Genomic DNA, 13,502 nt, shown 5'->3' with positions numbered 1-13,502 from the left:
GTTTGACAACTTTTGGAATAGTTTCTGTAAATAAAACAGGTGATAACGATTTCAAAATTAAAGGAACATCTGGCATATCAACAGAGAGAATATTCTTTGCAGAAACACCTAAGATAAATAAAAGTGAGGCAGCACGAATTTTCTCGTCAGGATCATCAAGTTTGATTAAAGGAAGAATGCCTCCAAAAACTCCTGGAATTGGGTGATAAAGAAACCATTCATTAAAAAAACATAATGCTTGGTATTTGTATTTCCCTAAAAGAGAGTATAAGAAAAAATCTAGAATCTGTCCTGCTTGATATAGATTATCAAATTTTAAATAAACAAAGTATAATTCACTGAATAAAAGAAATATATAATTTATCATTTGGTCTGGTAAATCTGGTGAATCCAATATGTCAACACATTTTTGTCGAATTTCAGATAAGATTTCGGGATTTTTTACAGCAACCTGAAGCTTAAGATAGTAAGATAAGCGAACCAAAGCTGAGAATCTGTCACTTGAATTGAGATTTGAAAGTAAAATTTTTAAGAGTGATACTGCAACTTCATCTGGGTTTTTTTCTTGGTACTGAAAAAATGCATTTACAGCGGCTTCTCGTATGTCGTTATTATTATTTGTGAATTCATGAATGCATTTATAAATTTCTTGGTCGAATTCCGTGTTTTGCATTTTGACCGTTTATTATTACGCGAATTTAAATCATTTTATTCTCAATAACTTTTGTTTACAAAGGAAGCAATCTCATTCATACAGTAGCAAAGTCTAATGGAAATCCTCAAATGTACAAAACATTGAGTAAATTGTCTTTATTTAAATGAGGAAAATAATTTGAAATTTACTTTTCAAAAAAATAAAAATCATCTTTTTATATCATGTATAAAATTGTGTTTTTAATGTTTTGCAAACTTCTGTTCATCTATTTTCAGTTTTATTTAAGTAAAATTAAATAATAAGTTCATCATGACTCAAAGAAAACATATAAATCTTGTAGCAAGAAGGAAAATGTTTGCAATCATAAATAATCATTTTTTCTCATTTTTTGATTCTCTCCTTAAACACAACATAAAGTTATATATATATATATATATTAATATAACGAAAATATTTAGTTTTATTTTGAAGTTCCGACTCTTTTTCTTAAATACGTCCGTACGCACTTTGGGTAACCCCATTTATCTCCAGATCTTCACAAACTTTTAATATGACTTAAACAACATATAAAATTACTTCCTTCGAAACTCGATAATGCGCTGCCACAAACCATTTCCTGTTTTGTCTGCAGACGTTATATTTCCCATCAGTAAACAATGTGAAGAAGTTACTAACAAAAATAAATTTTATATATTTATTCAAAACATTATTCTATATGAGGTAATTCACATGCAATTGTTACCTTTGTAATTTGATGCAAATTGTTATTATTATTATTATTGTTATTTGATTTCATTTCTTCCTTCTTTTTAATTCTTTTCCTTACCTCCAATGGATCAGCTGCTATTCCAGCGTTAACCATTCTTTGTGTTCCAGGGCTTTTAGCGCTAGTTCTCCCATAATACTTCAGCCCACTTTGATGTTGCATCATTGCCTTTATCGGCATGTAAAGCTGTGAATTTTCTGATACTGGCAAAATTTGCTGCCAATTTGAATTTGAATTGTTTCCGTTTGTTAGCGCATCAAGTCGCAGATGTTCAAATGCTTCTTTGATCATTGACTCCTTCAAGCCCAATTCGAAAGGCGCTGTCACTTGTAGCGATGGTCTATCATTCAGTTCTAATACCATTGGATGTCCTTCGGTATCTAAAATTATATCAATTCCTAATATATGAAAATAATGCTGCGCTTCAGTCAACACACGTTCTTTAACAGGAATAGAATCATATGGTAACTTAGGACTTTCATTATTATCAAAATTTGGAATATGCGTGTTCGTTGTAATGATTTTCTTCTTTCGCTTTTTGGTGGATGCTCGTTTCTTTTGTGCGCCTATAAAATTATAATGTGAACTTTTATCCCATAATGGACGTCGTGGTACAATGAGTTTTGGCGCATTAGGATCAAGTAATTTTGTTGCTAATGGAGCTCCGCCATTAAGTGGAAGTGTAGCTATTATAGATGGATATAAGCCAACTATAGTCAGTACAGTAGCTGTACAAATCTCATCCCATACGCGTGAGCATTGAGGCTTAAGAGAGACAACAGTACGAAGAACTTCGGACGCAGGACGAGTGAACTCCTCAGGTTTGATGTCGTGGCACTTTTTGTTGATGGCGGTGTTGGTGAGAAGAGAAAATGGATTTTCTCCGGCGGAACGCGACGGCGGGGAATAAGGCTGTGTGCAGAAACGTGCTATACCTTCGCGGTATATAAAGACGGCAAGAGGATCTAAGGATGAGATTAAAACATAAAAACGGAAATCAAATTTCTTTTTGTCAATTAGAAATGGATTAACAAGAAGTTGTGCTATGGATGGTGTGGTAATGTTGTTAGCTTCTTGCGTGGATTGAATAAAATGAATGCCTTTGCCACAACTGCCTGCTCTGGGCTTGATTACCCATGTTGGCGCAACTGCTGTTTGATTACAGATGTGGATATGATCTCGCTCAAGTTCAGGGAGTTCACCTGGTAGACAGTATGTGTGAGGATAGAATTCGAAATATGTTGGAAAAAACGATTTGATTGCATTAAGTTCTGAAAACATAGTAGACTTGAAACATAAAAAATCCATGCATGGGATTTTGTTGACACGTTGATATGGAAGAAGAGCTTCGGCTTCAGCAATTGATATAATACCGTCAATCCATATCAACGGAGGATTTTGCTCCTTAGGAACACTCACAAAACCAAATTGTTCAAGAGCTTCGATTGATGTCTTGTATTTTGCACGTGTGGCATCAATCTCTGTTCCTTTTGTTATCATGCCGCAAAATGTTCAAACATTTTTTGTTTGAATTTTCTGTGACGATAACTGATTTTGTGAGAATGGTATTCAATGCTTTTGGCTTTTCAATGACCATAATTTTCTTCATAAATCGATGAGCCTTTTGTACGTTTAAAAAAGAAAACTTTTTATAATAAACCGTAGAGCTTTGGTCGATTTCAACAGAATTAATGTTCAAAAATTTGTTTGCGCTCTTAAAAAGTTGGATCATTTTTCACAAGTTTATGTTACATAAAATTCTGGATGAACCACAAACCAAACTGTGAAAACAAAAGAATGTCATATAATAAAATCGCTTTTTTACATTTATTCAAAACAAATCATAGTTCGTAAGGTTCATATATGTCAGGATCTGTTGGAAGAGGTGTAAATTTTTTAATTGATTCCACTAACTCTGTATAATTGAAGCATGATTTCATCTTCTTGGGATAACTATGCGTTTCCCATTCGATAGTGATGTCAAATGCTTCAAAAAGAAATCCATTTTTATTTTGATGAATCATCTCAATAACCGAAGAATATGGAATTACTGAGTAACAACACAAACCCTGGTTAGGGTTGGAAATGTTTTTAGGAAGAAAAGCAAGACTTATGTAATCAGATAAAATTTCAATTTCTTTTTCTACTGGTTCTGTTGTATTACTCCATTCTATAACTTTGTTATCTGAAACGTAAGCATAAAACATTGATTTGTTGCAAAAATCTTCGTTAATACATTCTAACTCTGTATAATTGCACTGAGAACTTTCGTTTAAAAAGCAGTCCAAAGTGGTTGGAATCCACTTCTTAACATCATAAGGATCTGGACATAGTTCGTTTTCTTGTGCTAAGCTTACTTTGGAAGTATAATATTCCATTGAATGACCATATTGATGATATTCATCTCTTAATATAAACCCTCCTTTAATGTTATAGGTGTCGTTGATTGGGATCACTAATTCATCATCAAATCCGACAATATCCATTACAACAGATTCACCTTTATCATAAACCCCATTCGGATTGGGATGAACAAGATAAGGAGAAGGTGGTGGAAGTGATATATATTTACATTTCAATGAATTATTAAAAGAACAATTAAAGTTTCCATGTTTTGATTGGATTTCGAACCGTTTATTTGGTATCGTTAAGCCGACAATAAACGGTCTCTTGTTTTGCACAAAATTTCTTTTGATTGTACTGATTCCAGTAAACATCTGAATTTTTTCAATCTCAAATTCGAGAGGGTTTGTTTGCACATCAAAAAATGTTTTCGATGAGAGGGGAAAAAGAAGTTTTCCGCCTTCTGTGTAGTTCGGGAAGTAATAATAGACATTTCCTGGGGAACCAAATATATATGGTCCCATTTTGTGACCAACATTTGCATTGAGTTCTTCTATTTTCATATTATGATAAGATTGAATACAAGAAATTAAAGAATCTGGTGAAATGTGTAAATATTCGTTCGAAGAAAGATAGCCAGAAGAAACTCCATTCATTCTATATTGGGATTCAAATAAATAAAGTAATCCTAATGTCCATTTTCGACTTTCTTCAAAAGAAAATTCATGGCCAGGAAAAAGATAAACATTTGAAATAACAAACTGTGTAATTAATTTGTTAATAATGGTCTCTTCAAACAAAGCAATTTTATCGGCTGATGATAATAATCCATACTTAAAAGAAACTGAAAAAAGTGCAAAGTAACAACACCCAATTGATACGAAAAAACTTATGAGAGAAAGGATTAATGTTGAAACAAGACTTTTTTGTGAAACGCCTGTTTGTTCTGTTCCAACATTCTCCATCAATTTTTGACGATCAAAATCAATTCAATACTTTCAAAACGAAAAAAAACAAAAGAAAATAAATAAAAAACTTTAAATTCTTTTTATTATGTATATAAAATATTTAAAATAATATGATTTCAGCAAAAAAATCTTCATCTATTTTATGAACATCTCAACTTGCCTAATAAAGCTTGAGTATGATTATTTTATCAATATTCAAATTATAAAGTAATTGCCACCAATAACAAGAAATTTATTTGTTTATTGTACAATTTAAATTCATTTAGTGTAAAATTTATAATTTATTCACTTTTTGTTTAAGTTTTAGAATAAATAAAATTTTGAAATCTTGTAATTAACTTTTTATTTTTTTTGAATCCACCTAGAAGAATGTTTAATTTTGTTATATTTGCTATTTTCCATTTACAATCTCATTCAAGTGTACTTAATTTTTCAAATATATTTGTTGTAGAAGATGTTCCTCATGATGATCAAGTTGATAAAATAATATTTTGGGATGGTGTTCATACGATAGGATGGGGCGCATTTAATTCTTGGGATTTATTAAATGAAGTTATAATTTGGCACTCAACATCAATTATTGAAGATTTTGCATTTAATGATTGTCAAAGTCTAAGAAATGTATTTTTTGGAAACAATATCACAAAAATTGGGAGTAATGCTTTTTCGTATTGTATTTCTCTAGAAAGTATTAATCTTCCTAATTCTTTAAAAGAGATTGGGACTTTTGCATTTACTCAATGTGTAAATGCAAAAGTTATTAATTTAGGTTATGGAATAGAAAGAATTGATGATGTAAGTTTTGGTTTCTGCAAATCAGTCATGGGAATTGTCTTTCCAAACTCTTTAATTCGTATTGGAGATGGAATTTTTTTTCACTGTGATAACTTAACTTCAGTTGAACTTGGGAATAATCTTCGAGTAATTCCTGATTATGCATTTTGTTTTTGCATGAACTTATTAGAAATTAATCTTAAATTTGTGCAAATAGTTGCTTTATATTCTTTTTTTAATTGTATAAATTTAAAAAAAATTTATGTAGGAGACTCTCTTTTTGAGGTCAATGCATTTTCATTACAAAATTGTAAATCTTTAGAAAATATCTTTGTAAGTCCAAATAATAATCATTTTTCAAATTTCAATAATGATGGGATTCTATATGATAAAGGTTTCACAACAATAATATATTTTCCAGAAGGAAAAGTTATAGAAGAATATTTTATCCCTGAAAATATTGAAACTATCGCAGAAAGTGCATTTTTCCATTGTAACAATATTAAATTCTTTCATATGAATGAAAAGTTAAAAATAATTTCCAGTTTTTCTTTTCAAAGTTGTAATGGTTTAACAATTTTATTTTTCCCTAATTCATTATTAAGAATTGAAAAATGTTCTTTCCTTAGATGTACAAATTTAAAAATGATTTTTATTGGAAGAAATATCAATGAAATCGGAGAATATGCATTTGCTGAATGCATTTCTCTCAGATGTGTTTTATATTATGGTGAACAAGAACCGTATGTAGAAAGAAACATATTTTATAAAACTATTTTCTTGAAAATATCTGTTTTGAAGTCATATCAAGGAAATACATTTGCAGGATTAACTGTATTCAAAGAATACGTTTATGGACAATGCCCACCAATCACATTATATGCTGCTAAATATGGTTTATAAAAATTAGAATAATGTTCATAATTATTTTTTGTTTAAAAATGAATTTAAATTTCGATCAAAATATTTTTTCTTGTTATTATCACGTTCTTAAACATAAACAAAAATTTATTTCAAGTAATATCATTCATTAAAATTATTTTTTGTTTAAAATGCATTTAAATTTCGATCAAAATATTTTTTCTTGTTATTATCACGTTCTTAAACATAAACAACAATTTACTTCAAGTAATATCATTCATTAAAATTACTTTTTGTTTAAAATGCATTTAAATTTCGATCAAAATGTTTTTTCTTGTTATTATCACGTTCTTAAACATAAACAACAATTTACTTCAAGTAATATCATTCATTAAAATTATTTTTTGTTTAAAAATGAATTTAAATTTCGATCAAAATGTTTTTTCTTGTTATTATTACATTCTTAAACATAAACAACAATTTACTTCAAGTAATATCATCATTAAAATTACAGTTTGTTTTTTATTCATGGGTTAACATTTGGCAAATTTTCGTATCTCTTCGATTTCCTGTGCCTATACACGAATACAACCACCGCTGCGATAATTATTATAACAATAATTACAACCACAACAGCGATGATAACTGTTTTATTATTATTACTATCTCCGATTACACCATCCACGGGGCAGCCGTCGACAGCCTTTGCTTTAGCGACATTAATTCCGCAGAATGTCTCACTTCCGTAAGTGTCCTTAACCATAACCAAACTTACAAAAGTATTCACAAACGAATTATCATATTTTGGATCCTTATCTCCGTAATAATAAACGCAGTTTAAGTTATGGCATCCATCGAAAGCATTTTTCCCGATACTTTCGACATTTTCGCCAATAACAATTAAGTTTAAGTTATTACAATTCAAAAACGCGTAACTTCCAATAGTTTTCACTTTGTTTGGAATTGTAATGTTTGATAATTTAGTACATGTTTCGAATACATTATTACCAATTCTTTGTACATTTTCGTTTAATTTAATGTTTGATAATTCTAAACATGATTTAAATGAATAATCATTAATTTCGTTGATCGAATTTGGAATATTAATGTTTTGTAACGCGACACAATATGCAAAAGAATTCGATTCAAGAAGTGTTATGTTATTTGGTAAGTTAATAGTTGTTAATTTACTACAATTATAGAATAATCCGGATGAAATTAATGTCAATGAATTACTTAAAGTTATTGTGTTCAAATTTACGCAATTTGAAAATGCGTTCGTTCCGATTTTATTTATCGAATTCGGTAAATTTATGTTATTTAACTTATAACAATTAGAAAATGAATAATTTCCAATTTCAGTAATACTTTCGATAAAATTAAATGTCTCCAAATTAATACATTCATAAAATGAATATGATCCAATTGATGTAACTTCTCCTAAAAATGTAACTTTAGTTAAACCTTTACATGAACGGAATAATGAATCAGAAATCGTATTTATCGATTTGGGAATTGTAAATTCTGTTAATTTTTCACAGTTACCAAATGCGTTACTTCCAATGTATGTAATATTTTCATTAAATTTAATTGTCTCCAAATTAATACATGAAGAAAATAATGAATCAGAAATTGTAGTAATTTGTTTTGGTAGTTCAATGCTTTTAAGTGATTCACATCCTTGAAAAGAAGATGAGTTAATCATTACCAAGTTTTCATTTAATGTAATTGTCGTAAGTGAAATACAATTATAAAATGAATAACTTCCAATTTCTTTAACTGAATTTGGAATTCGAATGTTTGTTAATGATTTACAGAATGAAAATGAATATTCGGAAATCGTTTCGATGTTTTCATTAAATATAATTTCTGTTAATGATGTGCAATTATTAAATAAATTGCTTTCAATTGTTTTAATTAAATTTGGAAGTTGAATTTTCGTTAATTTAGTGCAATTGCTAAATGAATGATGTCCAATTGTTTCTAATTTATCACCAAAAGAAATGGAATTTAAAATAGAACAATCACAGAATGAATATGATTCAAGTGTAACAAGTGAAGATGGCAATGTAATTTGTGTCAAATTCTTGCAACCATAAAATGTAGCATTGCCTAACGATGTAAGACCTGAGCCAAATTGAACATTAATTAAAGACCGACATCTAAGGAATGCTGAGTTTTTAATGGATACAACATTATCATTGAGTATTACATTCTTTAAATTGGTGCAAAAAGCAAATGTGCCTGCATTAATGGTGGTGACACCACTTGGAATAGTAATATCTGTTAAAGAGCTACAGAAGAGAAATGACACATTTCCAATGAATTTTATATTTGGACCAAAGTCAATCGAAGTTAACCTGCCACAAACAGCAAATGCTGCAAAAGGAATTTCTTCAAGATTTTTAATGGTAACATTTTGTAAATAATAACAAAAAGCAAAGGTAAAGTTTCCAATTGATGTAATTTTTTCACCAAGTATTACTGATTCTATGCTCCATGTACTGAAAGCTGATTCTGGTAATGTGGTAACAGTTTCATCAAATTCAAGAATTTTTGTTTTATTATGGTATTGTTTGTGCGTCCCTTGTTCAAGATCACTGGCACTTACGATTAGTGTGCTGTTTTCATCTATAAAGATTTGGTGTGTAATAACAAACAGCGCAAACCAAAACATTTTTGTCATTTTTCTTGTGATTCAAAAAGTGAATTTTTGATTGCAATTTTTGTGATAATTTTGGTTTTCGCGAAATCGCGTCATTTGTCGCTCCCTCCAATGCAGTATTGAAATTTTCAATAATAAGCCTTTAAACACTTGATAACATATGATTTTGTAATAATAAAATATGTGTTTTAATATTATAAAATGGTTTATGTAAATGTTTCAAGATAAGTCAAATTTAAAATATCTTTATTACCCTAAAGACTCAAGCATATTATGCATAAGAAAATTAGAACAAATAATCAAATCCAAATTCTCATAATGTTATTCAGATATAATCAAATATTTTGAAAAAATTGGTATAGGATGCTTTGTTTGTTCGGATCGCAAATGTTTCATTGTGTTATAATATATTGATTGCATCGTCTTTGGCGCATATATTGATCATATTGCGAATTAGTTCAATGGTATTAGGGTGCAGATGAAAATTGTCAACAATAAATTCTACATTTATCGAATTGGATCCATTATATGAAGAAAATGAGTTTATGGTCAATCCTCGTATGAGTAACTGGATAAAGCGATTTTGATGAATTCTATAAAATATTGATATTTTCTATAATCAGATCAGATTTGACAGATATTGTATTTGCAGGTGAACCAGCATGTATTCTACCATATCATTATTATTATAATTATAATTTATGAAAAGTTTCAAAAACATGATAACTCATATTATTTTAACACGAAAATAATTCAATTCACTTAATCTCATTGATTTTTTTGAGAATTTGTTTAGTTCAGAATTTTTCTCTTTCGATAATTTTTCAGAAGCGGTTTCACAGAAAAGATATCGTGTGATAATTGGTTCACTTTATTATTGTAATGTCTCAACATTGGTTATGGAACAACACAACACAAGTTGCCTTTGGCACAGGATGTGTTAAGGAGTACATGCCAAAGTTTGTTAAGTCAAACAGCAAAATCCTTTGCACATTTGGTGGTGGTTCAATAGATCATAATGGAGCCAGAAAAGATGTCACCGAAGCACTTGCAGAACTCAAATGCGAAGTTCGTTGGGAAGGCGGCATTCCACCAAATCCAGAATACGACAGATTAGTTGAAATTGTTAAAGTTGTCAAAGAATTCAAGCCAGATCTTATTCTTGCAGTTGGTGGTGGTTCAGTTCTTGATGGAACCAAATTCATTTCACTTGCATCCAAACTTGATGATAAGGAAGATCCTTGGGGCATCTTAATGGGTAGCGTCAAGCCAACAGAAGCATATCCAGTTGCATCTGTAATGACAATTCCAGCAACAGGCAGTGAATGGAACAGCGGATTTGTTGTCAGTCGTCGTTCAATTCATGCAAAGGCAGCAGGATTTAGCCAAATGACATATCCCAAGTTTTCACTTTTGGATCCACAGTACACAATGACATTACCAGTTCGTCAACTCCGAAACGGTGTATATGATGCAGCATGCCATATCATTGATCAATTAATGACACCAGCTGAGAATCCATTGATGGATCATTTCTTAATGTCCGTCCTCAAAGAACTTGTTGACATTGGTGCTGATGTTGTTAAAGAAAATTCATCAATTGAACTTCATGAAAGATTAATCATCGCTGCTTCATTCGCACTTAATAACATCTTAGTATTAGGTAAGGAACAATGCTGGGCAATTCATATGATCGGTCATCAACTTACTGTCGAATACGGTATCGATCATGGCGCAACATTAGCTATTGTTACTCCATTCTTACTCGAAAACCAATTCGAACAAAGGAAATCAATTATGGCTAAAACTGGTGAATTCGTATTCGGTTGCCAAGGAACTGAGGAAGAAAAAGCGCGCGGATGCATCGCTGGTATTAGAAAGTTCATTAAGGATATCGGACAAGCTACAAAAGTCACCGATTGGGAAGGAGCTAAGATCAAAGATGGTGACTTGGATAAGGTAACGAAGATGGTCATGGCATCTGTTGGTGGAAAACCATTCGGATTTAGAGGATCAATTGGTGAAAAGGAAACAAAAGAAATTTTGAGCCATTGCATCGTTTAAGTAAAAACGATCCATCAATTTGATTTTTATGAAATATTATCGTTTTTTAAATTTCATTTGTGTGAAATATCTTTTGATTTTGAGAAATTATTTTCAAATGTCATTTAGGATAATTAATAATAAAACCAACAGATTAATACCAAGGCTTTTCTAGTTTATATGAAATTTTCTTTTAAGATTCGGTATTTCATGACAGTATTGGAAATAATAGTGATTTACGGAAAAGGATAATAAAGTGATATAGTATGTGATTTACTTATGAAATAAAATAATAATACACAAAATTTCTGGAAATATCGTAATTTTTGATTGAGTAAGACACATATCAAAGTTACAACATGATTTTTACAAATGAATTTTATAAATATTTTATATTTATTTTGAATTAATTAAATAACTAAATTTTGGTCAACTTATTTCGTGGTTTATACTCTATTTTATACGCACAAAATAAAAATATTTTCATTTTATTCATTTGAGGTTTTTTCTGTTGTTGTTTGGCTTTCAATTACACCAAAAGTGAAGAATATTTTTTATTACAAAGTTTTTTTTCAAATCATAAACACATTTCAAGATAAGTTAATGAAAAAATATGAAATTTAGAGTTCTTATGGTCATATTGCATTGTTTTTTCGATAAGCAAAAGAAAGATATTTCAATTTTTAATTTAGTGTAATATGTTTACCTTGGTAATTCTCCATTTATCTGTGACAATACTTTGTTATCTCAATTAGAATGGTAAAAAAACTTAATTAAGTTAATTGTAAGTCACTTCAAATCCCAAAGATTTAAACTCAAGTGATCCACTTTGAAAAAATAAACTTTATGAGATATATTAAAGGAAAAGAAAGAAATTCATTATTAAGCGAATAAAAAATCCTTTTAAAAGGAAAAATCTTTTCCAAAACCGTTAAAAAATCAAGGACGCAACTGAACTTTAAACGTTTTGCCAACCATGGCAAAAATATCAACTCAAAAAAAAAGATGGACGGCAAAAATTAAAATAAACATCAGAATTTTTCAACAGAAATTTGTGTGGCTTTTGTTGCTTATTTCATAAATATGGGTCAAAATCCAACAGCACCCTTTAATAAATATAATACCCAAACACCAAAAGTATATGAATGGTTTAGAAGGTTTAGTATGCATTGTTTTGGTACGGATTCTATAGAATATTATATAATGTTAAGATCTGCCTATTTTTTCTTTTGCAATGACAATTTTTATAAAAAAGTTAATATTGATATCATTGCTGGTTTCATTCGAGATGTTGGGTATATAACAAAACCTGAAGCAGTTGCAATCATCTTAAGGATTATTCGAAATGCAAAATCATCAAGTGATGCAAAGAACAAAATCCAAATCGTGTTATCAGCGATGCGTGTTCAAATAGATGATTCAACATATTTATCGCCAATTGTTGATTCTGAACTTTATTATAGTATATTTAATAGCGATGAAATAAAAGGAACAGGATTTACACCTGAACCAATTAATTTTACAAGTCCAGAAGTTACAAGTCTTCGTATGAGACAAGCTTCTGAAGTACCAACATATGTATGTCATTCACTCACCACAGCAAAAATAATTTTTAATCATGGTTTTTTTGATCGTTTAAATACCCCAGAAAATTTACGTAATTTTTCAGAAAGTTTCAATAAAATCCGAGCACTTGATATTAAATTTGATCACCCAGTTACACCTAAGAATTATAAAGAGCAAACAATATTTACAGCAGTTGAAAATTCTCAAACTGATATAATTGAATATTTGATATATAATATGCCCTTGGTATTAGAATTAAAAGATAACGGAAAAAGCTTATTACATATAGCTGCCCAAAGCTCAAGCATACAAGTTATTGAGCTTCTTATTAAAAAATATAGGGCAAATCTTTCATGTTATGATTCTAATGGACTCCTTCCATTTCATTTAATTGAGGAAGACTATGATTTTCATGTATTTATTGAAAATGGGCAAGATATACAAGTTCCTACTAAAGATGGAAGAACAATATTAGATATTTTTTCAAAGAATTACAAACCTGAAATGATAAAAAAAATTATTGAAAATAATTTTAATATATTTATTCCAAATTCAAAAGGAGTTTATTGGATGCAAGATGTAATTCATAATAAATATTATGGGAATACTAATCCAAAATATGTAAAATTTCATATTTTAGTACGGACATCACTTAAAAATGCCAATAATTATCCTTGCAAAGATAATCCAATTTATCAAGAAATTTTATCCAGAAAATATGATACTGAAGATTTAATAGATTTATATAACTCAGTTAATAATAATAATATTGAACGAGTTAAAATGTTAGCAGGATTTGGTGTTAAATTAGATTTGAATAGAAAAGATATAAACAGTACTAATCTAGCATATTGTACACTA

The 13,502-nt window shown here is 29.5% G+C and overlaps 2 protein-coding genes across 2 annotated transcripts; one reads left to right on the top strand and one right to left on the bottom strand.

Moving 5' to 3' along the window:
* Positions 1-1,361: 1,361 nt before the first annotated feature.
* On the bottom strand, positions 1,362-2,921 carry GO595_006256 (Tubulin-tyrosine ligase family protein; the record flags this gene model as incomplete). Its single annotated transcript, XM_067919589.1, has 1 exon — positions 1,362-2,921. One exon carries the CDS (start codon positions 2,919-2,921, stop codon positions 1,362-1,364), a length of 1,560 nt encoding a protein of 519 aa, XP_067773571.1.
* Positions 2,922-9,914: 6,993 nt separating this feature from the next.
* Positions 9,915-11,096, top strand: GO595_006255 (alcohol dehydrogenase, iron-containing family protein; the record flags this gene model as incomplete). The annotated part of the gene is made up of 1 exon (XM_067919588.1): positions 9,915-11,096. One exon carries the CDS (start codon positions 9,915-9,917, stop codon positions 11,094-11,096), a length of 1,182 nt encoding a protein of 393 aa, XP_067773570.1.
* Between the last annotated feature and the right edge of the window lie 2,406 nt (positions 11,097-13,502).

This window comes from Histomonas meleagridis (genome assembly GCF_020186115.1).
Source record: "Histomonas meleagridis strain 2922-C6/04-10x chromosome Unknown contig_41, whole genome shotgun sequence".
Classification (NCBI taxonomy): domain Eukaryota; phylum Parabasalia; order Tritrichomonadida; family Dientamoebidae; genus Histomonas; species Histomonas meleagridis.
This window is presented reverse-complemented; position numbering and strand designations above follow the sequence as displayed.